Source organism: Ovis aries, chromosome 24 (genome assembly GCF_016772045.2).
Source record: "Ovis aries strain OAR_USU_Benz2616 breed Rambouillet chromosome 24, ARS-UI_Ramb_v3.0, whole genome shotgun sequence".
NCBI classification, from domain to species: domain Eukaryota; kingdom Metazoa; phylum Chordata; class Mammalia; order Artiodactyla; family Bovidae; genus Ovis; species Ovis aries.
Genome location: NC_056077.1, coordinates 19254526 through 19280434, shown reverse-complemented (window position 1 = coordinate 19280434; position 25909 = coordinate 19254526). Strand labels below are relative to the sequence as shown.

The 25909-nt window shown below is 41.1% G+C and overlaps 1 protein-coding gene across 5 annotated transcripts in view; it reads left to right on the top strand.

Annotated features, from left to right (window-relative positions):
• DNAH3 (dynein axonemal heavy chain 3) overlaps window positions 1–25909 on the top strand; it is a 232424-nt gene that overhangs the window by 171652 nt on the left and 34863 nt on the right. For 4 of the 5 annotated variants that reach the window (XM_042240494.2, XM_015104112.4, XM_060405790.1 and 1 more), the window contains 4 exons: window positions 366–531; window positions 2404–2620; window positions 5649–5831; window positions 16248–16446. In XM_042240494.2, coding sequence (XP_042096428.1) covers window positions 366–531; window positions 2404–2620; window positions 5649–5831; window positions 16248–16446 — 765 coding nt within the window. Of the gene's footprint in view, window positions 1–365; window positions 532–2403; window positions 2621–5648; window positions 5832–16247; window positions 16447–25909 lie in introns of those variants that run through there. The other variant, XM_060405791.1, reaches the window with a different exon arrangement.

Below are 25909 nucleotides of genomic sequence, written 5' to 3'. Positions count from 1 at the left end.
AGGACAAATGGGACAAATGGGACAAATGGGTCAAATGGGACAAATGGGTCAAAGGGCTTAAAACACTCTGACTATATGATCCTAAAGACCTAGAATGGATAACATAGGATAATATGAATATTGAAAACCAGACAGAAGACTCTTGTAATAAACTGACTTCCCATCACAAAGTTGCATGAAAATATCCCATGACTCCCCTATGCTTTCCAGGCACTCATCCTGACTATTTCCAATTATACTCTGGAGTGCCAACAGGAAACATGACTACTCCCTTATCCCCATTAGAATCCTTGGAATGACCTGTCTGTCCCTTTTGGCCTCCTTGACTGGGAGAAAGAGAACTAATGAAATCTGCTTTTCATTAGCCATGAGTCCAATTGGGGATGCCTTCCGGAACCGCCTGCGAATGTTCCCTTCTCTAATCAATTGCTGCACAATTGACTGGTTCCAGTCTTGGCCCACAGATGCCCTGGAGTTGGTGGCCAACAAATTTCTAGAAGATGTAGAGCTTGATGACAATATTCGGATAGAGTAAGTGCTAGCTGCATTTTAGTACCCCAAACAAATATTTCAAGTGAAAATCAAGATATTGGCTCTGTTCTTTTTGCTGTTTTAAGATTTATCGATTTATGTATGTTCTGTTCTGCTCAGTCACTAAGTCATGTGTCTGACTCTTTGTGACCACCTGGACTGCTGCATGCTAGACTTCTATGTCCTTCTCTGTCTCCCAGAGTGTCCACTGAGTTGGGGATGCTATCTAACCATCTCATCCTCTGCTGCCCCCTTCTCCTTTTGCCTTCGATTTTTCCAAGAATCAAGGTCTTTTCCAATGAGAAATAAATTATAAATAATAAATACCATTTAGATATTTAATAAAATGCCTTTGTTGAAAAAAGAAGAATATTTCACTGTTCAGAACTGTTCTAGAGGTGTACTCTTGTCATAGCTATGAGAACCTGGATTTCAATAATCTTAGAGCATGCATTCTCAACAGGGGAGATATCGCTGCCTAGGGGATGGTACTTGTGAGGGATTTTGTTGTGAAAAAAAATATTTTGTGTGTAAAGCACAGATACACAAAATAAAGCACTGAATTTTGGCTAGAGTAAGAGAAAGGATAAGACTGTTGACCATTCTAAGTGTCCTATGAATGTAAGGGTCATGTCACCTGCCTTGTATATTTCTATATCCTTAGTGCCTAGTACATAGTAGGTTCGAATACTGCTTATTAAATGAGTAAATAGAAAATGAAGAAGTAGGTAGTGGTCAGAATGTTCATTGCTTTAAATTCCGTTTTAAGATCTTTGAACTTTGTTCTCTAGGCCCAGGAATGCTTAACCTGGGTCTATAGGCTCATGCATGACCAGAGCTCAGAGGGTCAGTGATATGAGTGGGGGAAAAGTACATCTTCATTTTCATTGACATCTAACTGGTACTTTGCATTTCTTTCAATGATGAACATAGGCAATAAACCCCCGTAGGATTGTGTAGGACCTGTGACTTTGTTACCAATAGGAATCGCAGTTATTTTCATAACTCGTTCAGTCATTACAGATGCACCAATTTATCATCCCCTTCAAAATGATGGTAGTTTTCAGACCTATTGTCCAATCTTACTATTTAACGCTGTAGTTGGCAAACTATGATCCATGGTTGAATCCAGTTCACAGCCTTATTTTTGCAAATATGCTTTATTGGAAAACAGCCATGTACACTACAGTGGCAGAGTTGAATAGTTGCTACTTGAGACCATGTGGCTCACAAAGCCTAAAATATTTACTATCTGGTCCTAACCAGAAAAAGTCTGCTGACCCCTGATTTAACATGTAAATAAAATCACACATATTGAGACTTACCTGCAGTAGTTAAGAATCCATGCTTCCAGTGGATTCTTAACCAATGCAGGGTGTGTGGGTTCAATCCAGGTCAGGAAACTAAAATCCTACATGCCACGAGGTGCAGCCAATCACACACACACACACACATACACCTTACTATATCATAAATTTGGTGTTTAAAATATTTAGAAAACTCCTTAACACAATTGGCTTCTTTTGTAATTCTATAATATATTATTTTATGCATTAAAATATTATTCTAATAAAATATTATTCTGAAAAGTCCAGAGGTTTCATCAGACTTCCAAAGATTAAAAACTCCTGCTTAAACCCTGGTGATTCACAAAAGTGATTAAAGGTAGAAATTGCCTGATCAAAGTTCATTCTAGTAAGAATATATACCTCCCCAATCCTTCTTGAGGCTCTGTTGACATGCTTCAAAGAACTGGGGGTTCTAGCTGGCCACTGTGAGTGGCTTTCTCACATCCTTACTTCTGTAAACCAAAGCTGTGCTAGATCTCTGGTGCAAGCTGGGCCTGTCTGACCACCTTTGTGTCCTCAACAGAGTCATCTCCATGTGCAAATATTTCCAGGAGAGTGTGAAAAAGCTGTCACTTGATTATTACAACGTCCTTCGAAGACACAACTATGTTACCCCCACCTCCTACCTCGAATTGATCCTAACATTCAAGACACTCCTGAATAAGAAGAGGCAAGAGGTTGATATGATGAGGAATCGATACCTGACAGGCCTGCAGAAACTTGAATTTGCAGCTTCACAGGTAAGCACAGACAAAACAGTACTGGGACAAAGAGGTCCAGAACTAACTGGATGCGGTGAAGCACTTGTTCAGATGCAGAAGTCAAGAGAGCACAAAAATACAGCATCTGACCCTGTGCTCACCTCACTCACTTGACCTAATCCATTACAATAAAATCCAATAGTATACATAAAAATACAATGGTATATATAAAATATGAGGCTTCCCTGGTGGCTCAGAGGGTATACGGTGACTCAGTTCAGTTCAGTTCATTTCAGTCGTTCAGTCGTGTCCAACTCTCTGCGACCCCATGGACTATAGCACGCCAGGCCTCCTTGTGCATCACCAACTCCCAGAGTTTACTCAAACTCATGTCCATTGAGTCAGTGATGCCGTACAACGATCTCATCCTTGCTGTCCCCTTCTCCTCCTGCCTTCAATCTTTCCCAGCCTCAGGGTCTTTTCTAATGAGTCAGTTCTTCACAGCAGGTGGTCAAAGTATGAGAATTCCAGCTTCAGCATCAGTCCTTCCAATGAATATTCAGGACTGATTTCCTCTAGGATGGACTGGTTGGATCTCCTTGAAGTCCAAGGGACTCTCAAGAGCCTTCTTCAACAACCACAGTTCAAATACATAAATTTTTCAGCACTCAGCTTTCTTTATAGTTCAACTCTCACATCCATACATGACTACTGGAAAAACTATAGCTTTGACTATACGGACCTTTGTTGGCAAAGTAATGTCTCTGCCTTTTTTTTTTTTTTTTTAGTTTTTTATTTTTTAAATTTTAAAATCTTTAATTCTTACATGCGTTCCCAAACATGAACCCCCCTCCCACCTCCCTCCCCACAACATCTCTCTGGGTCATCCCCATGCACCAGCCCCAAGCATGCTGTATCCTGCGTCAGACATAGACTGGCGATTCAATTCTTACATGATAGTATACATGTTAGAATGCCATTCTCCCAAATCATCCCACCCTCTCCCTCTCCCTCTGAGTCCAAAAGTCCGTTATACACATCTGTGTCCTTTTTCCTGTCTTGCATACAGGGTCGTCATTGCCATCTTCCTAAATTCCATATATATGTGTTAGTATACTGTATCGGTGTTTTTCTTTCTGGCTTACTTCACTCTGTATAATCGGCTCCAGTTTCATCCATCTCATCAGAACTGATTCAAATGAATTCTTTTTAACGGCTGAGTAATACTCCATTGTGTATATGTACCACAGCTTTCTTATCCATTCATCTGCTGATGGACATCTAGGTTGTTTCCATGTCCTGGCTATTATAAACAGTGCTGCGATGAACATTGGGGTACATGTGTCTCTTTCAATTCTGGTTTCCTCGGTGTGTATGCCCAGCAGTGGGATTGCTGGGTCATAAGGTAGTTCTATTTGCAATTTTTTAAGGAATCTCCACACTGTTCTCCATAGTGGCTGTACTAGTTTGCATTCCCACCAACAGTGTAGGAGGGTTCCCTTTTCTCCACACCCTCTCCAGCATTTATTGCTTGCAGATTTTTGGATCGCAGCCATTCTGACTGGTGTGAAGTGGTACCTCATTGTGGTTTTGATTTGCATTTCTCTAATAATGAGTGATGTTGAGCATCTTTTCATGTGTTTGTTATACTATCTACGTTGGTTGTAACTTTTCTTCCAAGGAGTAAGCGTCTTTTAATTTCATGGCTGCAGTCACCATCTGCAGTGATTTTGGAGCCCAAAAAAATAAAGTCTGACACTGTTTCTACTGTTTCTCCATCTATTTCCCATGAAGTGATGGGACCAGATGCCATGATCTTCATTTTCTGAATGTTGAGCTTTAAGCCAACTTTTTCACTCTCATCTTTCACTTTCATCAAGAGGCTTTTTAGTTCCTCTTCACTTTCTGCCATAAGGGTGGTGTCATCTGCATATCTGAGGTTATTGATATTTCTCCCAGCAATCTTGATTCCAGCTCGTGTTTCTTCCAGTCCAGCATTTCTCATGATGTACTCTGCACATAAGTTAAATAAGCAGGGTGACAATATACAGCCTTGACATGCTCCTTATGTGCTAATATACTGTATTTGTAGTTCTCTTTCTAACTTACAAAGATGCTAATGATGATCCTATATGCAAGACAGCAAAAGAGACACAGATGTAAAGAATAGACTTTTGGACTAAGTGGGAGAAGGCGGGGGTGGGATGACTTTGAAACATGTATATCACCAGATATAAAATAGATGACTTGTGCAAGTTCAGTGTATGAAGCAGGGCATTCAAAGTTGGTGCTCTCGGACAACCCTGAGGGATGGGGTGGGGAGGGATGTGGGAGGGGTTCAGGATGCGAGGACACATGTGTACCCATGACTGATTCATGTTGATATACGGCAAAAGCCACCGCAATATTGTAAAGTAATTATCCTCCAATTAAAATAAATTAATTAATTAAAAAAATTTTTAATTGCATGAGGGTAAATTCCAGCCCCTTCTCAGGAAAATCTAATGTGTTAAGTTGTCTGAAAAATGGTCCAACTCCCCTGAGAGGTGGTGACCTCCGCATCAGTAGAAGTATTCAGACAGTGGCCAGAAAACTACTAGACAGGAATGTTGTAGAGGGCATCAGACTGTTGGGGGAAAAATATGAACTTTAAAGTTCTGTCCTTCCCAGGTATCTCAGCCATGTATATTCCTTCACAGACTTTAAAAAATGTAGGGGTTTTTCCCCTAACTTACTTCTGTCTTTCCCTGCCCCCAGTACTAAAGTGTACTGTAGGCTCAATACAAGAATACCTTTTTTTTAATGTTGTATCTTTTTAAAAAAATTTATGTATAGCACCTATCATGGAGCTTGATAATTATAACACATAGCATGAACTAAGTAATGAAATATTACAAGATCAAAGACAGAAACTCCAGCCAACAAATATGTACCCAGTACCATTAACATCATTTGTATTTTCTGCATGTATTATCAGTTAGAGAATCATTTCAGCTTTTGTAAGCTGTTCCATTTTGGGCATTTATATAGCTGACCTGGCACCCCACCCATCCTCTCTCCTTGCTAGGTAGCCGTCATGCAAGTAGAACTGACTGCCCTCCAACCCCAACTCATTCAGACCTCTGAGGAGACCGCTAAGATGATGGTGAAAATCGAAGCAGAGACTCAAGAAGCTGATGCCAAGAAACTGCTAGTGCAAGCAGATGAAAAAGAAGCTAATGCTGCTGCTGCCGTTGCTCAAGGAATCAAGGTATAACTTGCTGAGAGGCAAGAAAGGGAACCAGCAATTTCAGGGTTCTTCTATTATCTCACTAGAGCCTAACAGAGTCTCACAGAATATACACAGTCATGCCTGTCTTGCAGAGGGAAAAAATGAGAAATGAAAGGTTAGTTTCCCAGCATCACATAGCTAGTAAAGGACACCTGGTTCTCTCCAGGAAGAATTGTTGTTTTACAGATACTCTCCAGCTCAATCAAAGTCATATAAGCCCCAGCAGGATCTAACCCTGTCTCATATTTCTTTCTTCTCATTGATTCTTTTCTGGCCCCAATGGCTTCCTAGCTATTCACTAAACAAACACAAGGCATGTCCCACCTCAGGGCCCTTGCACTGGCTGTTTCCCCTGACTATCTCCTTCACCTCAATCATGTTTTTTCTCAAATGTAGCTGGTATAAGGTGTGGAGTAAATATTTGTCAAATGACAGAATGTTGAATCTAGAGGATCCCATTTGAAGATAATTTTTGTACCAAAGAAGAAAAGTCCTGGGAAGGGCTTCACCTGTATTCAGATATTAGAAGCAAATCTGATTAACGTTCATGTTATATATTTCTCCAAGCGTTTTCAAATATACAATTCCATTTGAGTATCACAATGACTTTGGACTTATAGTAATGACAGCCATCAAGGTCTGGAAGCCAACAACAGTGGAGTTCAGTGGTAAACTGACTTGTACAACCTGTTGGTAGGATCCAACTCCAAGGCTCATGGCACTTAGCTGAAGATACTTGTCCTTGTGCCCCACATAGCAGTTAGAAAAATTCTTTTGACCGTTCTTCAAACAAGAGCTTGAATAAGAATTAGTTTGTATCTCATTTCTAGGTCATGGGGCACTTTTTTCAAAAGAATAGGCCTTTTCTCCAGTGAGTCCTGAGATTCACCTGGGTCCAGTCCCTGGTCTCAGAGTTCCACGATGCACGCCCTGGATAAGAGAGGCATGCTCACTCATAGTCCTACTGGTAGGACTGCCAGTGGAACCATGAAAGACCATAAAAGACATTGGCCACTGGTCACATAATGTAGCAGGTAATTTACCATTCTATAACAAGATGATAATAAGAGCTACTACTTACCAGCACCATTATGGTGTATTTGAAAGTAAAGTGAAAGTCGCTCAGTCATGTCCGACTCCTTGTGACCCCATGGACTGCACAGTCCGTGGAATTCTCCAGGCCAGAATATTGGAGTGGGTAGCCTTTCCCTTCTCCAGGGGATCTTCCCAACCCAGGGATCAAACCCAGATCTCCCACATTACAGGCAGATTCTTTACAAGCTCAGCCACAAGGGAAGCCCAAGAATACTGGAGTGGGTAGCCTATCCCTTCTCCAGCAGATCTTCCCGACCTGGGAATCAAACTGGGGTCTCCTGCATTGCAAGTCAATTTTTACCAGCTAAGCTACGAGGGAAGCCCATGGTGTATTTGGTATTCCTTTATTTAACAAATATTTATTGAACACTTACTTTTTGCTGGTGCTTTTCTAGGCAGTGGGGAAATGGGAGTGAATAAGAGAGTTTCTTCTCTCTTCTCTCCTCTACTTGATTTACATTAACTTTCATCATCCTAGCAGCCCTGCAAGGCAAATGGTATCATTCCTAGTTTACAAATGAGAAAATCATGATACAAGAACTAAAACGATTTGCTTAAGATCACACAGTAACAATGTGATTGAATTGGGATTAAAATTCACAGCTCTCTGATTCCAAAGCCCTTGCATATGACCATTATTCCAGGAGTTACAAAAATTAGCAGCTGTGCAATATAATATGCTATGATACATACAGTATTTCTTTTAATTTGAAATAGTTATCAACTTTTAAAAGTCAAAAGATTTCAAGTAAAAATTCTAAAATTTCAGCTTTCCTTAGAAAAAAATTGGTCTCTTGGGTAACATTGGACTTTCATTCCTGGGTCACATCCATTGGCAGCATTAAATAGATGCTGTCCTTTGTGTGTTCCAGCTCATCAAACTCCCAGTCAGCTTACCTGCCACACTCATATCAGCCCCTGTGCTGAGTGCTTAGTCGCCCAGTCATGTCCAACTCTTTTCAACCCCATGAACTATAGCCCACCAGGCTCATCTGTCCATGCGGATTCTCCAGGCAAGAATACTGGAGTGGGTTGCCATGTCCTCCTCCAGGGGATCTTCCCAACCCAGGGATCGAGCCCAGGTCTCCTTAATTGCAGATGGATTCTTTACTGTCGAGCCACCAGGGAAGCCCGGTGGCTGGCCCCTAGAGCATGTGAATTTGCAACTCTTCCATGGTTCTATAGAAGAATCAGGCATGTCAGGGCTCAACTTTGCTCTGTCCATTCCTAACCAGTTTCCTAACCTATGAAATGGAGATCCTGAGAGAAAAACATGTAAAGCTTATGGCATGTGTCCAGCACACAATCAGAGCTTAACAGCCCATGTTTACTATCCTCCAAAATTGTCATTCTTGACCCTGTGCCAAGTGGACTTGCCTGTTTTATGAAGACCAGTCTCTCACCATGTGCAAGTATTCTCACATATAGGGTTCTGTTGTACAATGTCAGGGGAAAACAGTGACTTGCTGGAACAGGAGGGAGGCAAGAGGTGACATCAGGTTTATAAGGAGATGGCCCACCACACCCATTCCTGGGCAATAAACTGCTGCCACCTAGGGTTTTGGTGTGAAGGATGAGGTCTAGTGTTCTGCCATGCCATCCCCAAGTACTGGGAGCGACATCCTGGAGGTGAGTCAGGAAGTGGAAGAAACTCTCCAAGGAGGAGAAGAAAACCTGCGCTTGCTCTAAGGCTTTTTTTGTAAGGACCAGAAACCCCTCCTGAACCTCTCATGGCTACAGCCCTTTTCCACACAAGGATGGCTGATTTTCTTTAAACTCTTCACACACCTAGAAATGAGGGAACCTGGGAGAGCACCCAGTGTGGTACTTAATGAAGTTCAGAGGTTCTGCAATGGAATGGGATTCTCACTAGGAGGATCAGGAGACTGGCAAGAAAAGTCAGTCCTCAAACACTTTGCTCCCAAGTAAAATGGATTGCTTAAATTGGTCCATTCTTTTTAAGCTAATGTGCCATTTCTTTCCCCCATAATGAGAATCATAACTAATGCCAGAAGTACTGCAGAGTTGATTACATTTTGTCAGTAAGCACTGTGATTCATTAGCCTTGAACAGCCCTGCTTGCTCTGTGCACTGCTAAGCTACAGGGGTCATTTTTAATTATAATTTCTTATCATGGAAGCAAATGATGTAACAGTAATAACACATACAAAATGACTTTTAAGAGCTCAGCTTTAACACTTTTCCACTTTTCCAGGCTTTCCTCTAGTTCCTGTCTGTACACGTGGATAGGTTTATTATTGCAACCATGGCATAATTGTGGCTTGTTTTATGGTTTTGTTTCCTTAACAGCTTATCACAAATGTTTTTCCAAAATGTCATATAATCATTTTAATAACCATTTTAAGTAGGTGCTTCACCCATCAAGTAGCCATTCCCCTATTGGGCATTGAAGTCTATTATTTCCTGCCTTGTTCTCAGTGTTTCCAGAGTATCAGTTTGAGTCTTTCAACAGAGCTGTGTGCCAGAATCACCTTTGGCGTTTTAAAAATGCAGATTCCCAGACCCCTCTAGCTCACACCAGACTGAATGAATCAGAACCTCTGGGTGTGGAACTTGATAATGTGGATGCTCTAAATGCTCCTCAGTGACTCTGATGTGCAGTCAAGATTGAGAATCACTGTTAAAGATAATGTTACAACTAGAAGCCTTTTGCACCTTCATGGATCGCAGCCTTGTTGTGGCAAACGAGCTTGCTGTGTAAAGCAATGAAGATACGAGCCATGCTATGCAAGACAGACAGGTCATACATAGTGAAGAGTTCTGACAAAACATAGGCCACTGGAGGAGGAAATGGCAAATCACTCCAGTATTCCTGCCAAGAAAACCCCATGAACAGTATGAAAAGGCAATAAGATATAACACCAGAAGACGAGCCCCCCAGGTCAGAAGGTATCCAATATGCTACCAGGAAAGAGCAGGGAAATTGCTTCAGGAGGAAAGAAGATGCTGGGCCAAAGTGGAAATGACACTCAGTTGTGGATGTGTCTGGTGGTGACAGTTAAGTCCAGTGCTGTAAAGAGCAATATTGCATAGAAACCTGGAATGTTAGAATCAAGATAAATTGGACACAGTCAAGCAGGAGATGGCAAAAGTGAACATTTACATTTTAGGAATCAGTCAACTATAATGGATAGAAATGGGTGAATTTAATTTAGGTAACCATTATATCAACTACTGTGGGCAAGAATCCCTTAGAAGAAATGAAGTAACCCTCACAGTCAGCAAGAGTCCAAAATGTAGTACTTGAGTGTAATCTCAAAAAAGACAGGATGATCTCAGTTTATTTCCAAGGCAAACCGTTCAGCATCACAATAATCCAAGTCTATGCCCCAGTCATTAGTGCTAAAGAAACTGAAGTCAAATAGTTCTCTGAAGACCTACAAGACCTTCTAGTTCAATTCAGTTGCTCAGTTGTGTCTGACTCTTTGCGACCCCATGAACCGTAGCTCGCCAGGCCTCCCTGTCCATCACCAACTCCCAGAGTCCACCCAAACCCATGTCCATCAAGCTGATGATGCTATCCAACCATCTCATCCTCTGTCGTCCCCTTCTCCTCCCTCCCTCAATCCTTTCCAGCATCAGGGTCTTTTCAAATGAGTCAGCTCTTCACATCAGGTGGCCAAAGTATTGGAGTTTCAGCTTCAACATCAGTCCTTCCAATGAACACCCAGGACTGAGCTCCTTTAGGATGGACTGGTTGAATCTCCTTGCTGTCCAAGGGATTCTCAAGAGTCTTCTCCAACACCACAGTTCAAAAGCATTAATTCTTCTGCGCTCAGCTTTCTTTATAGTCCAACTCTCATATCCATACATGACTATTGGAAAAACCATAGCGTTGACTAGACTGACCTTTGTTGGCAAAGTAATGTCTCTGCTTTTGAATATGCTATCTAGGTTGGTCATAACTTTCCTTCCAAGGAGTAAGTGTCTTTTAATTTCATGGCTACAATCATCATCTACAGGGATTTTAGAGACCCCAAAATAAAGTCAGTCTCTGTTTCCACTGTTTCCCATCTATTTCCCATGAAGTGATGGGACCAGATGCCACAATCTTAGTTTTCTGAACGTTGAGCTTTAAGCCAACTTTTTCACTCTCCTCTTTCACTTTCATCAAGAGGCTCTTTAGTTGTTCTTCACTTTCTGCCATAAAGGTGGTGTCATCTGCATATCTGAGGTTATTGATATTTCTCCCAGCAGTTTTGATTCTAGCTTGTGCTTCTTCCAGCCCAGCGTTTCTAATGATGTACTCTATGTATAAGTTAAATAAGCAGAGTGACAATATACAGCCTTGATGTACTCCTTTTCCTATTTGGAACCAGTCTGTTGTTCCATGTCCAGTTCTAACTGTTGCTTCCTGACCTGCATACAGGTTTCTCAAGAGGCAGGTCAGGTGATCTGGTATTCCCATCTCTTTCAGAATTTTCCACAGTTTATTGTGATGCACACAGTCTATAAGACCTTCTATAAACTAACACCAAAAGCATGTCCTTTTCATCACAGAGGAAGTAAGAAGTCAAGAGATATTGGAGTAACAGACAACTTTGGCTTTGGAGTACAAAACGAAGCAGGGCAAATGCTAACAGTTTTGCCAAGAGAACACATTGGACATAGCAAACATCTTCCAACAACATAACAGACGACTCTATACATGGACATCACCTGATGGTCAATACCGAAATCAGCTTGAGTATAATTTTTGCAGCTGAAGATGGAAAAGCTCTATACAGTCAGCAAAAAGAAGACCTGGAGCTGACTGTGGCTTAGATAACAAGCTCCTTATTGCAAATTCAGCCTTAAATTGAGGAAAGTGGGGAAAACCATTAGGGCATTCAGGTATGACCTAAATCAAATCCCTTATGATTATACAGTAAAGGTGACAACTAGATTCAAGGAATTAGATCTGTTAGACAGAGTGCCTGAAGAACTATGGACAGAGGTTCATAACATTGTACTGAAGGCAGTGACAAAAACCATCCCAAAGAAAAAGAAATGCTAGAAAGCAAAGTGGTTGTCTGAGATCTGAGATGTTGTAAAAATAGCTGAGGAAAGAAGAGAAGTGAAAGGCAAGGGAGAAGTGCAAAGATATACACAACTCAATGCAGAGTTCCAGAGAATAGCAAGGAGAGAAAAGATGACCTTCTGAAATGAACAATGCGAAGAAACAGAGGAAAACAACTGAATGGAAAAGACTAGAGATCTCTTCAAGAAAATTGGAGATAGCAGGGGAATATATCTTGCAAGGATGGGCATGATGAAGGACAGAAACAGTAAGGAGCTAACAGAAAGAAAAGAGATTAAGGAGAAGTGACAAGAATACACAGAAGAACTATTTTTTTAAAAAAAAATTTTAATGACCTGGAAAACCATGATAGTGTGGAAACTCACTGAGAGCTGGACATCTTGGAGTGTGAAGTCAAGTAGGCCTTAGCAAGCATTACTACGAGCAAAGCCAATGGAGGTGATGGAATTCCAGCTGAGCTATTTCAAACCTTAAAAGATAATGCTGTAAAATGTGGCTGTCAGTATGTCAGCAAATTTGGAAAGTTCAACAGTGGCCACAGAACAGGAAAAAGTCAGTTTTCATTCTAATCTCAAAGAAGGGGAATGCCAAAAAATGTTCAAACTACCATACAATTGTGTTCATTTCACATACTAGTAAGCTTATACTCAAAATCCTTCAAGCTATGTTTCAGCAGTATGTGAACTAAGAACTTCCAGAGGTACAAGCTGAGTTTAGAAAAAACAGAGGAACCAGAGATCAAATTGCCAACATCCACTGGACCACAAAGAAAGCAAGGGAATTCCAGAAAAACATCTGCTTCTGCTTCATTGACTACACTAAAGCCTTTGTGTGGATCACAACAAACTGTGGAAAATTCTGAAAGAGATGGGAATACCAGGCCACTTTATCTGTCTCCTGAGAAACCTGTGTGCAGGTCAAGAACCAACAGTTAGAACTTTACATGGAACAACAGACTGGTTCAAAATTGGGAAAGGAGTATGTCAAGGCTATATATTGTTACCTTGCTTATTTAACTTTAATGAAGAGTTGTTGTTGCTCAGTGACTAAGTTGTGTCCAACTCTTTCCAACCCCATGGACTGCAGCACGCCAGCCTTCACTGTTCTTCAGTATCTTCTGGAGTTTGCTCAAAGTCATGCCCATTGAGTCGAGGATGCCATCCAACCATCTCATCCTCTGTCACCTGCTTCTCTTCCTGCCCTCAATCTTTCCCAGCATCAAGATCTTTTCCACTGAGTTGGCTCTTCACATCAGGTAGCCAAAGTATTGGAGATTCAGCTTCAGCATCAGTCCTTCCAACCATATTGAGGGTTGATTTCCTTTAGGATTAACTGGTTTGATACTGGAGTGGGTTGCCATTCCCTTCTCCAGGGGATCTTCTCAACCCAAGGATTGAACCTGGGTCTCCCACATTGCAAGCAGATTCTTTACCATCTGAGCTACCAGGGAAACCTAATTGGCTATACATCAATACAAAATCAAAAGTTTAAAGTTAAAAAAAATGCTGGCTTTAAACTCAACATTAAAACAAAAAACTAAGATCATGGCATCTGGTCCAATCACTTCAATGCAAATAGAAGGGGGAAAAGGGGAAGCAGTGACAGATTTTATTTTGGGGGGGCCCTAAAATCACTGCAGATGATGACTGCAGCCATGAAATTAAAAGATGCTTGCTCCTTGGAAGGAAAGCTATGGCAAACCTAGATAGCATATTATAAAGCAGAGACATCACTTTGCCAACAAAGGTCCATGTAGTCAAAGCTATGACTTTTCCAGTAGTCATGTATGGATATGAGAGTTGGACCATAAAGAAGGCTGAGTACCAAAGAACTGATGCTTTTGAATTGAGGTGCTGGAGAAGACCCTGGAGATCCCTTTGGACAGCAGGGAGATCAAACCAGTCAGTCCTAAAGGAAATCAACCCTGAATATTCATTGGAAGGACTGATGCTGAAGCTGAAGCTCCAATACTTTGACCACCTGATGTGAAGAGCCGATTCATAGGAAAAGATCCTCATGCTGGGAAAGACTGAATGCAGAAGGACAAGGGGACAGCAGAGGATGAGATGGTTAGATAGCATCCTCGACTCAATGGGCATGAATTTGAGCGAACTCCAGAATATAGTGAAGGACGGGGGAAACTGGCATGCTGCAGTTCATGGGGTTGCAAAGAGTTGAACACAACTTAGTGACTGAACAACAAAAGAGGCCTTTTGAGTCATTTGATGAACAACCTTGCTGGAACCCAGGCCTTACCCCTTAGGAAAGAAGCACAGCCATCACAACATTGGGAGGCATAATGTGACAGTGGGTCATAAAGAAGGCTGAGTGCCAAAGAATTGATGCTTCAAATTGTAGTGCTGGAGATGACTCCTGAAAGTCCCTTGGACAGCAAGAAGAGCAAACCAACCAATCCTAAAGGAAATCAACCCCAAATCTTCATTGTAAGAACTAATGCTGAAGCTGAAGCTCCAATACACACATACATGTAAGAAGGTGGAACCTCCTTTATTTTGTTTGCTTATCAAAATAAACCTGCAGGACATAGATTTTGACACATGCAGCTTTTGACATGCTCTTGTGAAATTTCACTTCAATCATGACTGTGTTATCACTCCCTGGGCTGGGAGACTACCAGAAAATTCACTGAGTGGGGAGCCAGGGGCCCAAAGTTGGAACTTGGCTCAGTGACTAACCAGTTTTGTGGCCTTGGTTAACTCATTTTTTTCTCCCAAGACCTCACTGTTTTGTTGTTGTTGTTATTGTTGAAGGAAAAGAATTGGACTCCTAAATACAGTTGTATTTACAGGAGATTGGGTCCAACCTTCCCCATCCTATCCCCTCCTCTGGCCCCACAGATACCAAAATGCTCAGATGCTCAAGCCCCCTGCCTTCTGGATCTGTGGTCCCAAATCCGCAGTTACAGAGGGCCAACTGTAATCTATACAGAATTTTATAATGTTGAGATTTCCTTTTTTTAAAAAAATTGAGATATAATTCACATACCACTAATAGTCACCTTTTAAAATCATGCAATTCAGAGGGTTTTTTTAGTATATTCACAAAGTTATACAGTCATAACCACTATGTAACTCTAGAACATCTTCATCACCCAAAAAAGAAACCTATATTCATTAGTAGTCACTAACCATTTCTTCTACCCAGCCCTGTCAACCACTAACCTACTTTCTGCCTATATGGATTTTCCTTTTATGCACATTTTATATAAATGGAATCATAAAGCAGGTGCCATTTTGTGTCTATCTGGCTGGTTTCACTTAGCATAATGTTCTCAAGGTTTATCCATGTTGTTGCATGAATCATTACTTCATTTCTTTTTATGGCTGAATAATATTCCATTGTATTAGTTTTGTTTTTAAACAAAGAAATAATGGACAAAACATATTCCGTTCTCTTTTTCCCAGGACTCACTACCCAGCTCTAGTCTTTATCCCCATTCCTCATCCTTAAACTCTGGCCTTAAGCATCACCCTGTCCCCAGGTTCACCCTATCCCATTTCTGAGCTATAGTGCATTCTAGACTCTCACCCTATCTCTGACAGTCTCCCACCCCTCATGCCTTATTCCTCCCCAAACTTGCCGTAATCCCCTTCTCATCTGTCACTCACAGAGAGGCTTCATTTTTCACTTCATCTCTCAACCCATCATTGATCAGTTGGTATGAAGTCACTCATGGCATATATCCCCTGGGAATTAGTTAAAAACCAAAAGCTTGATTTTGTAAAAGATTATAGACCAGGTTTGGAGAAGGCAATGGCAACCCACTCCAGTACTCTTGCCTGGGAAATCCCATGGACGAAGGAGCCTGGTAAGCTATAGTCCATGGGGTCGCTAAGAGTCGGGCATGACTGAGCGACTTCACTTTCACTTTTCACTTTCCTGCATTGGAGAAGGAAATGGCAACCCACTCCAGTGTTCTTGCCTGGAGAATCCCAGCAACGGGGGAGCCTGGTGGGCTTCCGTCTATGGGGTCGCACAGAGTTGGACACGACTGGAGCAACTTAGCAGCAGCAGCAGCATAGACCAGGTAAATTGTCAAAAGTCTCAGGCATCCAAACCACAGCTCCTAAATGCATGCATGCTTCCCTGCTGCCTTTCAGAGCCATCCTTGCATGCAAACCTCCAGGAGAAGACACTGTCCTGGGAGGACACTGGGGCAGGAAGCACCTCTTCCCTGCTTCACCCTCAGTATGCCGGGCGCCGGGCACTCACCCTTTCTGTCCCTGTGCTGCCTACAGAATGAATGCGAAGGGGACCTGGCAGAGGCAATGCCGGCGCTCGAGGCTGCGCTCGCTGCACTGGACACACTGAACCCGGCAGATATCTCACTGGTGAAGGCCATGCAGAACCCACCTGGTCCTGTTAAGCTGGTCATGGAGAGCATCTGTGTGATGAAAGGGCTGAGACCAGAGAGGAAGCCGGACCCCAGTGGCAGCGGTAACCCCTTCCAGCACCCTTCCCAACCCAGAGGCATACACAGGCTGCCCTTTCCTGACAGGAAGGGTGCCAGCATCCCCACTCATCCTGTCCCAGGCCTGCGGGCCGTATCATGGTGTCTTAGGGGAAATAAGATAGGCCCCAGGATATGGGTGTACTCACTTGTGTTTCTTCACCATGCTCTCTCCTCTCAGTCAGTAAGGAAAATGCAGGCATCTTTAGGTGAAGCCAAACTCAGTCAAGGCCCCCACCGATTGTTACAAAAATGAAGGTCATGCAGACAAGAGGACTGATAGGGAGCAAGCACACAGAGTAATATGTGGGTGAGAGGGAGGGGGAGAAACAAAAAGAGCTTGGGAGAGAAAGATAAAGGAGAAACTGAGAAAAAGAGAGAGAGAGAGACACTGAAAGACATAACCAGAGGGAAAAGGAGACCGAGACAGACACAGAGAAATGGAGAGAAAGATAGTGAGACTGAGCAAGAAATAGAGACCTGGAACCTACATGCATGCACGTAGGCATGAAGAGATCGTAAACAGAGAGAGAAAGAGGTTGGGATGAAAAGAAATCTGGAGGAAGAAAGGCAAACACAGGCAGGGGTGAATGGGAGAGTGAGAGACTCTTACAGTGTCAGATACAGATGACAGAGAAAGATATTGGCAAGAGAGAAAAGCAGAAATAAGCTAAGACACAGAAAAGCTGAAAGTGAACAATGGAGACAGAGCAGAAACACACACACACCCACCCTCCCACCTCCCCCCCACCCACCCCAGAGATACAGAGACATACAAAAATCGAGAGTGGGTGGGAAGAAAATAGACCAGAAAGAAGAGAAATAGAGACAGGGAAACAAAGACACACACACACAGATGGTGGTAGGAGGTGAGGTGGAGCGTGAGCCACTGGTGAAGGATTAGAGGAAGAAAGACAGGGATAAAGGAGGCAGAGAGCGAAACTTACAGGCCTGAGGAAGACCAGGATACAGAAACTCAGAAGACGGGAGAAAAGGAATAGGGGAGAGAGAGAGGAAAGTTTATATAATAGAGCCTAGAAGCATGAATAAGTGAAAATTCATTCTTAAAATTTAAATTAGATGTAGAATCTTGCACTAAAATCAGTGTCTTATTTTGGACTCAGAGGGAGAGGGAGAGGGTGGGATGATTTGGGAGAATGGCATTGTAACATGTATACTATCATGTAAGAATCGAATCGCCAGTCTATGTCTGACGCAGGATACAGCATGCTTGGGACTGGTGAACAGTGATGACCCAGAGAGATGTTATGGGGAGGGAGGTGGGAGGGGGTTCATGTTTGGGAACGCATATACACCCGTGGTGGATTCATGTCAATGTATGGCAAAACCAAAAAAAAAAAAAAAGATTAAAAAGGAAAAAAAAAAAATCAATCATGACTAAAAAAATAAAAATAAAATAAAATCAGTGTCTTAAAACTGAAAGAAAAAGTGAAAATGAAGTTGCTCAGTCATGCCCGACTCTTTGCGATGCCATGGATGGTAGCCTGCACCAAGCTCCTCCATCCATGGGATTTTCAAGGCAAGAGTACTTGAAGAATCTTAAAACTGAACAAGGACTTTAAAAACCATCTCCTGTGATATTTCTTGTCTTTTGAATCCTTGTATCCTTCAAACAGTCCTGCTATTCCTCCATTGCTTCTGAAATGTTAGAAATTCCTGATCCCTCCTTTGGGAGACTCTGGCTTCTGCTTCCCACTGAATAGCATTCCCTCTTGGCTGGTTTCAGGACAAAAACCACATGAAGAAATGCAGAGGTGATCAGAAACAGACAAATAGGGAGAGGATGTTACAGGAGACTCCTCTAGGGAAGCATCTGAGGTGTAATAAGTTAGTCTGAGTAAAGATGAGCTAGCCAGTGCTTTTCCACTCTGGCTGTACCCTGGTATACCTGGGAACTTAAAGAATGCTAAAGCCCCTGCCCCCGTTCCTAGAGATTCTTATTCCTTTAGCCTAGGGTGTGGCCTGTGCATTAGTATTTTTCTTAAAGCTCCCAGGTGATTCTAAGGTACAGCCAAGATTGAGAACTACTGAAATATGCAAAGCAGGGTCAGGTCTCAAAAATCAGTTCTCTTCTTCGATCATTTGATGTTGGCCACAGGATGCATCATCCACCTTTCTTATTTTAAAATTGAAGTTAACTTTCTGTAAAGTTAACACAAAAATTAACACAAAATAACTCAAAGAATTTAGCCAGTATATTGGAATAGAGCAAAAGCACAAATAAATTAATTTTGTACTTAGTCGCTCAGTTGTGTCCGACTCTTTGAGACCCCTGACTATAGCCCGCCAGGCTCCTTTGTCCATGGGGATTTTCCAGACAAGAATGCTGGAGTGGGTTGTCATGTCCTCCTCCAAGGGATCTTCCCAACCCAGGTCTCCCACATTGCAGGCGGATTCTTTACTGTCTGAGCCACCAGGGAAGCCCAAATTAGTTTTGGATACCTTAAATTTAAACAAAGCAGATCATTTCGTAGGATGCAAACAAAAACTTTTATTGGAAATATTTGTTTGGCGTCTAAGCTTGCTTTAGAAATAGGACATGTTTGACTTGTTGTATCTCTAATACAATATCTCAAGTACAACACTTTTTTTTTAAACTTTTTATTTTGTAGTGAGGTTTAGCTGATCAATATTATGATAGTTTCAGGTGAACTGTGAAGTGATTAAGCCATACATATACATGCATCCTTTGTACCCCAAGCTCCCCTCCCATCCAGACTGCCACATAACACTGAGCAGATATTTTTTGATGAGTGGAGCTTGGCAAGTGTTTATCATCAAAAAGAGTGACTTTTTTCTAACACATTGACAAAAGGAGTACTTCCTGGGATGGGATCAGGGCTCACTCATTTATTAGTCATCATGAGGGGTGCTAAGGTGAACAAAGGCCCTGTTTCATTTCAGGGCAGACTGAGGACAGCCCTCTGTCTGGTTGCAAGTCTGCAAGTTGCTTCCCCCGCCCTCACTCTTTCTCTGGAGACACTCAATCACTCAATCACTCACGCACTTCAGTTCAGTTCAGTTCATTTCAGTCGCTCAGTCGTGTCCAACTCTTTGCGATCCCATGAATTACAGCACTCCAGGCCTCCCTGTCCATCACCAACTACCGGAGTTCACACAGACTCACGTCCATCAAGTCGGTGATGCCATCCAGCCATCTCATCCTGGGTCGCCCCCTTCTCCTCCTGCCCCCAATCCTTCCCAGCATCAGAGTCTTTTCCAATGAGTCAACTCTTCGCATGAGGTGGCCAAAGTACTGGAGTTTCAGCTTTAGCATCATTCCTTCCAAAGAACACCCAGGACTGATCTCCTTTAGAATGGACTGGTTGGATCTCCTTGCAGTCCATGGGACTCTCAAGAGTCTTCTCCAACACCACAGTTCAAAAGCATCAATTCTTCAGCGCTCAGCTTTCTTCACAGTCCAACTCTCACATCCATACCTGACTATAGGAAAAACCATAGCCTTGACTAGACGGACCTTTGTTGGCAAAGTAATGTCTCTGCTTTTGAATATGCTCTCTAGGTTGGTCATTTTCTTCCAAGGAGTAAGCGTCTTTTAATTTCATGGCTGCAGTCACCATCTGCAGTGATTTTGGAGCCCAAAAAAATAAAATCTGACACTGTTTCCCCATCTATTTCCCATGAAGTGATGGGACCAGATGCCATGATCTTAGTTTTCTGAATGTTGAGCTTTAAGCCAACTTTTTCACTCTCCTCTTTCACGTTCATCAACAGGCTTTTTAGTTCCTCTTCACTTTCTGCCGTAAGGGTGGTGTCATCTGCATATCTGAGGTTATTGATATTTCTCCCGGCAATCTTGATTCTAGCTTGTGCTTCTTCCAGCCCAGTGTTTCTCATGATGTACTCTGCCTAGAAGTTAAATAAGCAGGATGACAATATACAGCCTTGACATACTCCTTTTCCTATTTGGAACCAGTCTGTTGTTCCATGTCCAGTTCTAACTGTTGCTTCCTGATCTGCATGCAGGTTTCTCAAGAGGCAGGTCTGGTATACCAGGTGGTCTGCATTCCCATCTCTTTCAGAATTTTCCACAGTTTATTGTGATCCACACAGTCAAAGGCTTTGGCATAGTCAATACGGCAGAAATAGATGTTTTTCTGGAACTCTCTTGCTTTTTCCATGATCCAGCAGATGTTGGCAATTTGATCTCTGGTTCCTCTGCCTTTTCTAAAACCAGCTTGAACATCTGGAAGTTCACAGTTCATATATTGCTGAAGCCTGGCTTGGAGAATTATGAGCATTATTTTACTAGCTAGAAGGACTGATTCATCCCAAAGATGACAAAACATGCTCTATCAGACCCACCTCCCATATTTGGAAAAGAATATTCAAAATATTAATATGTGCTTATGGATCGAGTTGCCCTCTTCGTGTATGACTGGGGAAAAGGGCAACATTCATTAAATTCATGTTAAAAACTGATAATCAAGCACTGTTCCAGATTGTAATAAGCATAGAAGGAGCAAACAAGTTTTTAAATGTATAATTGATTTACTATATTAGTTTTAAATGTATAACTAGTGACTCAAGATTATTATAGATTATAGATTAGGTTATAGATTATTTTAGGTTACCTAGATTATAGATATAATCTATTTATCTAGAATATATAAAGTTATTATAAAATACTGACTATATTCCCTATGTTGTACAATATATTCTTCAGCTTACTTACTTTAATCATAGCAGTTTGTACTGCATAATCCCCTGCCTTTATATTGCTACTCTCCCTTCCATCTCCCCACTGGTAACCACTACTTTGTTCTCTAGATCTGTGAGTCTGTTTCTGTTTTGTCATATTCATTCATTTGTTTTATTGTTTAGATTCCACATATAAGTGATAACATATAGTACTTGTCTTCCTCTGTTAGATTTATTTCACTAAGCAATGTCCTCCAAGTCCATCCATGTTGCTACATGGCAGTATTTCATTCTTTCTTATAGCTCAGTAATATTCCATTGTATTCAATATCTTCTTAATCCGATCATCTCTTGATGGGCACTTGGGTTGTTCCCATATCTTGGCTATTGTAAGTAATGGTCCATGAACATTGGGGTGCCTATATCTTTTTGAATTACTGTTTTTGCTTTTTTCCAGAGACGTATCCAGGAGTGGAATTGTTGGATTAATTTTTAGGTTTTTGAGAAGCCTCCATACTGTTTTCCATAGTACCTGCACCAATTTACATTCCCACTAACAGTATTTGAGAGTTCCCTTTTCTCTACATCCTCTCCAACATTTGTTATTTGTGGTCTTTTTGATGATAACCATTCTGACAGGTGTGACATGATACCTCATTGTGGTTTCAATTTGCATTTCTCTAATAATTAGTGATGTTAGGCATCTTTTCAGTGTGTGTTAGCTATCTGTATGTCTACTCAGGAAAAATGTCTATTCAAGTCTTCTGAACATTTTTTGATTGGATCGTTGTTTTAAATACGGAGTTGTATGAGCTGTTTATAGATGGATATTAGCCTCTTACTGGTCATACAATTTGTAAATAATTTCTCCCATTTCAGTAGGTTGTCTTTTTGTTTTGTTCATCATTTCCTTTTCTGTGCAAAAGCTTTTAAACTTAATTAGATCCCATTTGTTTAGTTTTGTTTTGCTTTTGTTTCCTTTGCCTTGGGAGAAGAATCAAAAAAAAATTTGTTATGATTTATATCAAAGAATGTTCTGCCTATGTTTTCTTCTAGGAGTTTTATGGTTTCTAATCTCATGTGAGTGAGTGAAGTCGCTCAGTCATGTCCAACTCTTTGCAACCCCATGGACTGTAGCATACCAGGCTCCTCTGTCCATGGGATTTTCCAGGCAAGGGTACTGGAGTGGGTTGCCATTTCCTTCTCCAGAGGATCTTTCCAACCCAGGGATCGAACCTGGGTCTCCCACTTTGCAGGCAGATACTTTACCATCTGAGCCACCAGGGAAGCCTTTTATTTAGTTTTAAATCCATTTTGAGTTTATCTTTGTGTATGGTGTTAGGAAGCGTTCTGATTTGCTTCTTTTACATGTAGCTGTCCAGTTTTCCCAGCACCACTTATTGAAGAGATTATCTTTTCCCTGTTGTTTATTCTTATCTCCTGTGCTGTGCTTGGCTCCTCTGTCCATGGGGATTCTCCAGGCAAGAATACTGGAGTGGGTTGCCATGTCCTCCTCCAGGAGATCTTCCCAACCCAGGTCTCCCACATTGCCGGTGGATTATTTACCATCTGAGTCAAAAGGGAAGCCCTTTTTATCTCCTATATCATGAATTAATTGACCATAAGTGAGTATGTTTATTTCTGGGCTGTCTATTCTGTTCCATTGATCTTGCATCTGTTTTGCTATATCAGTCCTATACTGTTTTGATTACTGTAGCTTTGTAATATTGTCTGAAGTCAGGGACTGAGATAACTTCAGCTTTGTTCTTTTTTTCTCAATATTGTTTTGGCTGCTCAGGGTCTTTTGTTGTTCTATATACATTTTAAGATTATTTTTTCTAGTTCTGTTTTTAATATTTTGAAAGGTTTTTACATTAGATTGCTTTGGGTAATATGGACATTTTAATATTAATTCTTTCAATTCATGGCATGAGATATCTTTCCATTTATTTGTACCATCTTCAATTTCCTTCCACAGTGTTTTATAGTTTTCACAGTATAGGTCTTTCACCTCCTTGGTTAAGTTTATTCCTAGGTACTTTATTCTTTTTGATGATTTTAAGGAGATTGATCTTTGCTTTCTCTTTCACTATTAATGCATAGAAAAACAACAGATTTCTGCTTATTAATCGTATCCTACAACATTACTTAATTTATTTTTCAGTTCTAATAATTTTCTTTTACCCTTATGCCCTGTTCCTTTCAATTTATTATTATATCTATCATGGATTTTTGATTTGTGGTTACCATGGGGGTAATATGTGTTGACCTATAAAGTGTATCTACTTGTTTAAATCTGAGAGTCATTTAAATTCAAACACATTCTAAAATATTTATACATTCACTCCCCTCCTCCATGTTTTGTGCTTTTGCTGTCATATTGTACAGCTTTATGTTTATCCCTTAACTGTTTATTTAGTTATAGTTGATTAAACAATTTTTCTCTTTTAATCCTCATACTAGGTTATTTAAGTGATTGATCCACAGCCTGTACTATATATTTGCCTTTACTAGTGGAATTTTCCCTTTCCTATAAATTCTTACTGCTTGTTATAGCCTTTTCTTTTCCACTTAAAGAAGACACTTTAACACTTCTTTTAGATTTGGCTAGTATTGATGAAATCTTAGGTTTTGCTTGTCTGAGAAGTTTTTATCTCTCCTTCAATTATGAATGATAGTATTGCTAGTATAGTATCCTACGTTGTAGGGTTTTTCTTTTCAGGGCTTTATATATATAATTTCACTGCCTTCTGGCTTGCAAAATTTCAGCAGAAAAATCATCTGATACCCTTATGTAAGTTCCCATGTATGTGACTGTCTTTCTTTTGCTGCTTTTAGAATTCTCTCTTTATATTCAATTTTTTGCCATTACAATTATGATACCTCTATATCACCTCCTAGGGGCACATGTCCCAACCTAATTGCTTCTACTGCCTTCCTGCACAACTCCATGTGGATCTTTGCTTACAGTCTTGGTTGTCAAAGAATCTTCCTGCCAGTTTCCAGTTGGTTTTCAAAAAAATTTGCTCCACATGTAGATATATTTTTTATATGTTCATGGGGAGAAGTAAGCTCAGTAACATATTACTCTGCAATCTTGTTGCCCTCCCCCAGAAGCTTACAGCTTTGAGGAAGAAGCACACAGTTAAAACTAAACCAAAAAAAAAAAAATATATATATATATATATATATATATATATATATCACAGATTGCTATTTCTGGCAATCTATAAAGCAATCTATAAATCTGGAAATCTATGGATATTCTGGCCTCTGATATGAAAGAAAATGCTCCATAGTTCAGTTCAGTTCAGTTCACTCACTCAGTTGTGTCTGAATCTTTGCAACCCTATGAACCACAACACGCCAGGCCACCCTGTCCATTGTAAACTCCCAGACTTTACCCAAACTCATGTCCGTTGAGTCAGTGATGCCATCCAACCATCTCATCCTCTGTCTCCTCTTGCCCTCAATCTTTCCCAGCATCAGGGTCATTTCAAAGGAGTCACCTCTTTGCACCAGGTGACCAAAGTATTGGAGCTTCAGTTTCAACATGAGTCCTTCCAATGAACACCCAGGACTGATCTCCTTTAGGATGGACTGGTTGGATCTCCTTGCAGTCCAAGGGGCTCACAAGAGTCTTCTCCAACACCACAGTTCAAAAGCATCAATTCTTTGGCACTCAACTTTCCTTATAGTCCAACTCTCAAATCCATACATGACTACTGGAAAAACCATAGCTTTGACTAGATGGAACTTTGCTGACAAAGTAATGTCTCTGCTTTTAATATGCTCTCTAGGTTGGTCATAACTTTCCTTCCAAGGAGTAAGCGTCTTTTAATTTCATGGCTGCAATCACCATCTGCAGTGATTTTGGAGCCAAAAAAAATAAAGTCAGCCACTGTTTCCCCATCTATTTGCCATGAAGTGATGGGACCGGATGCCATGATCTTCGTTTTCTGAATGTTGACCTTTAAGCCAACTTTTTCACTCTCCTCTTTCACTTTCATCAAGAGGCTTTTGAGTTCCTCTTCACTTTCTGCCATAAGGGTGGTGTCATCTGCATATCTGAGGTTACTGATATTTCTCCCATTCTAGCTTGTGCTTCTTCCAGCCCAGTGTTTCTCATGATGTACTTTGCACATAAGTTAAATAAGCAAGGTGACAATATAGAGCCTTGACATACTCCTTTTCCTATTTGGAACCAGTCTATTGTTCCATGTCCAGTTCTAACTGTTGCTTCCTGATCTGCATGCAGGTTTCTCAAGAGGAAGGTCAGGTGGTCTGGTATTCCCATCTCTTTCAGGATTTTCCACACTTTATTGTGATCAATACAGTCGAAGGCTTTGGCATAGTCAATAAAGCAGAAACAGATGTTTTTCGGGAACTCTCTTGCTTTTTCGATGATCCAGCAGATGTTGGCAATTTGATCTCTGGTTCCTCTGCCTTTTCTAAATCCAGCTGGAACATCTGGAAGTTCACGGTTCACATATTGCTGAAGGCTGGCTTGGAGAATTTTGAGCATTACTTTACTAGTGTGTGAGATGAGTGCAATTGTGCAGTAGTTTGAGCATTCTTTGGCATTGCCTTTCTTTGGGATTGGAATGAAAACTGACCTTTCCAGTCTTGTGTCCACTGCTGAGTTTTCCAAATTTGCTGGTATATTGAGTGCAGCACTTTCACAGCATCATCTTTCAGGATTTGAAATAGCTCCACTGGAATTCCATCACCTCCACTAGCTTTGTTCGTTGTGATGCTTTCTAAGCC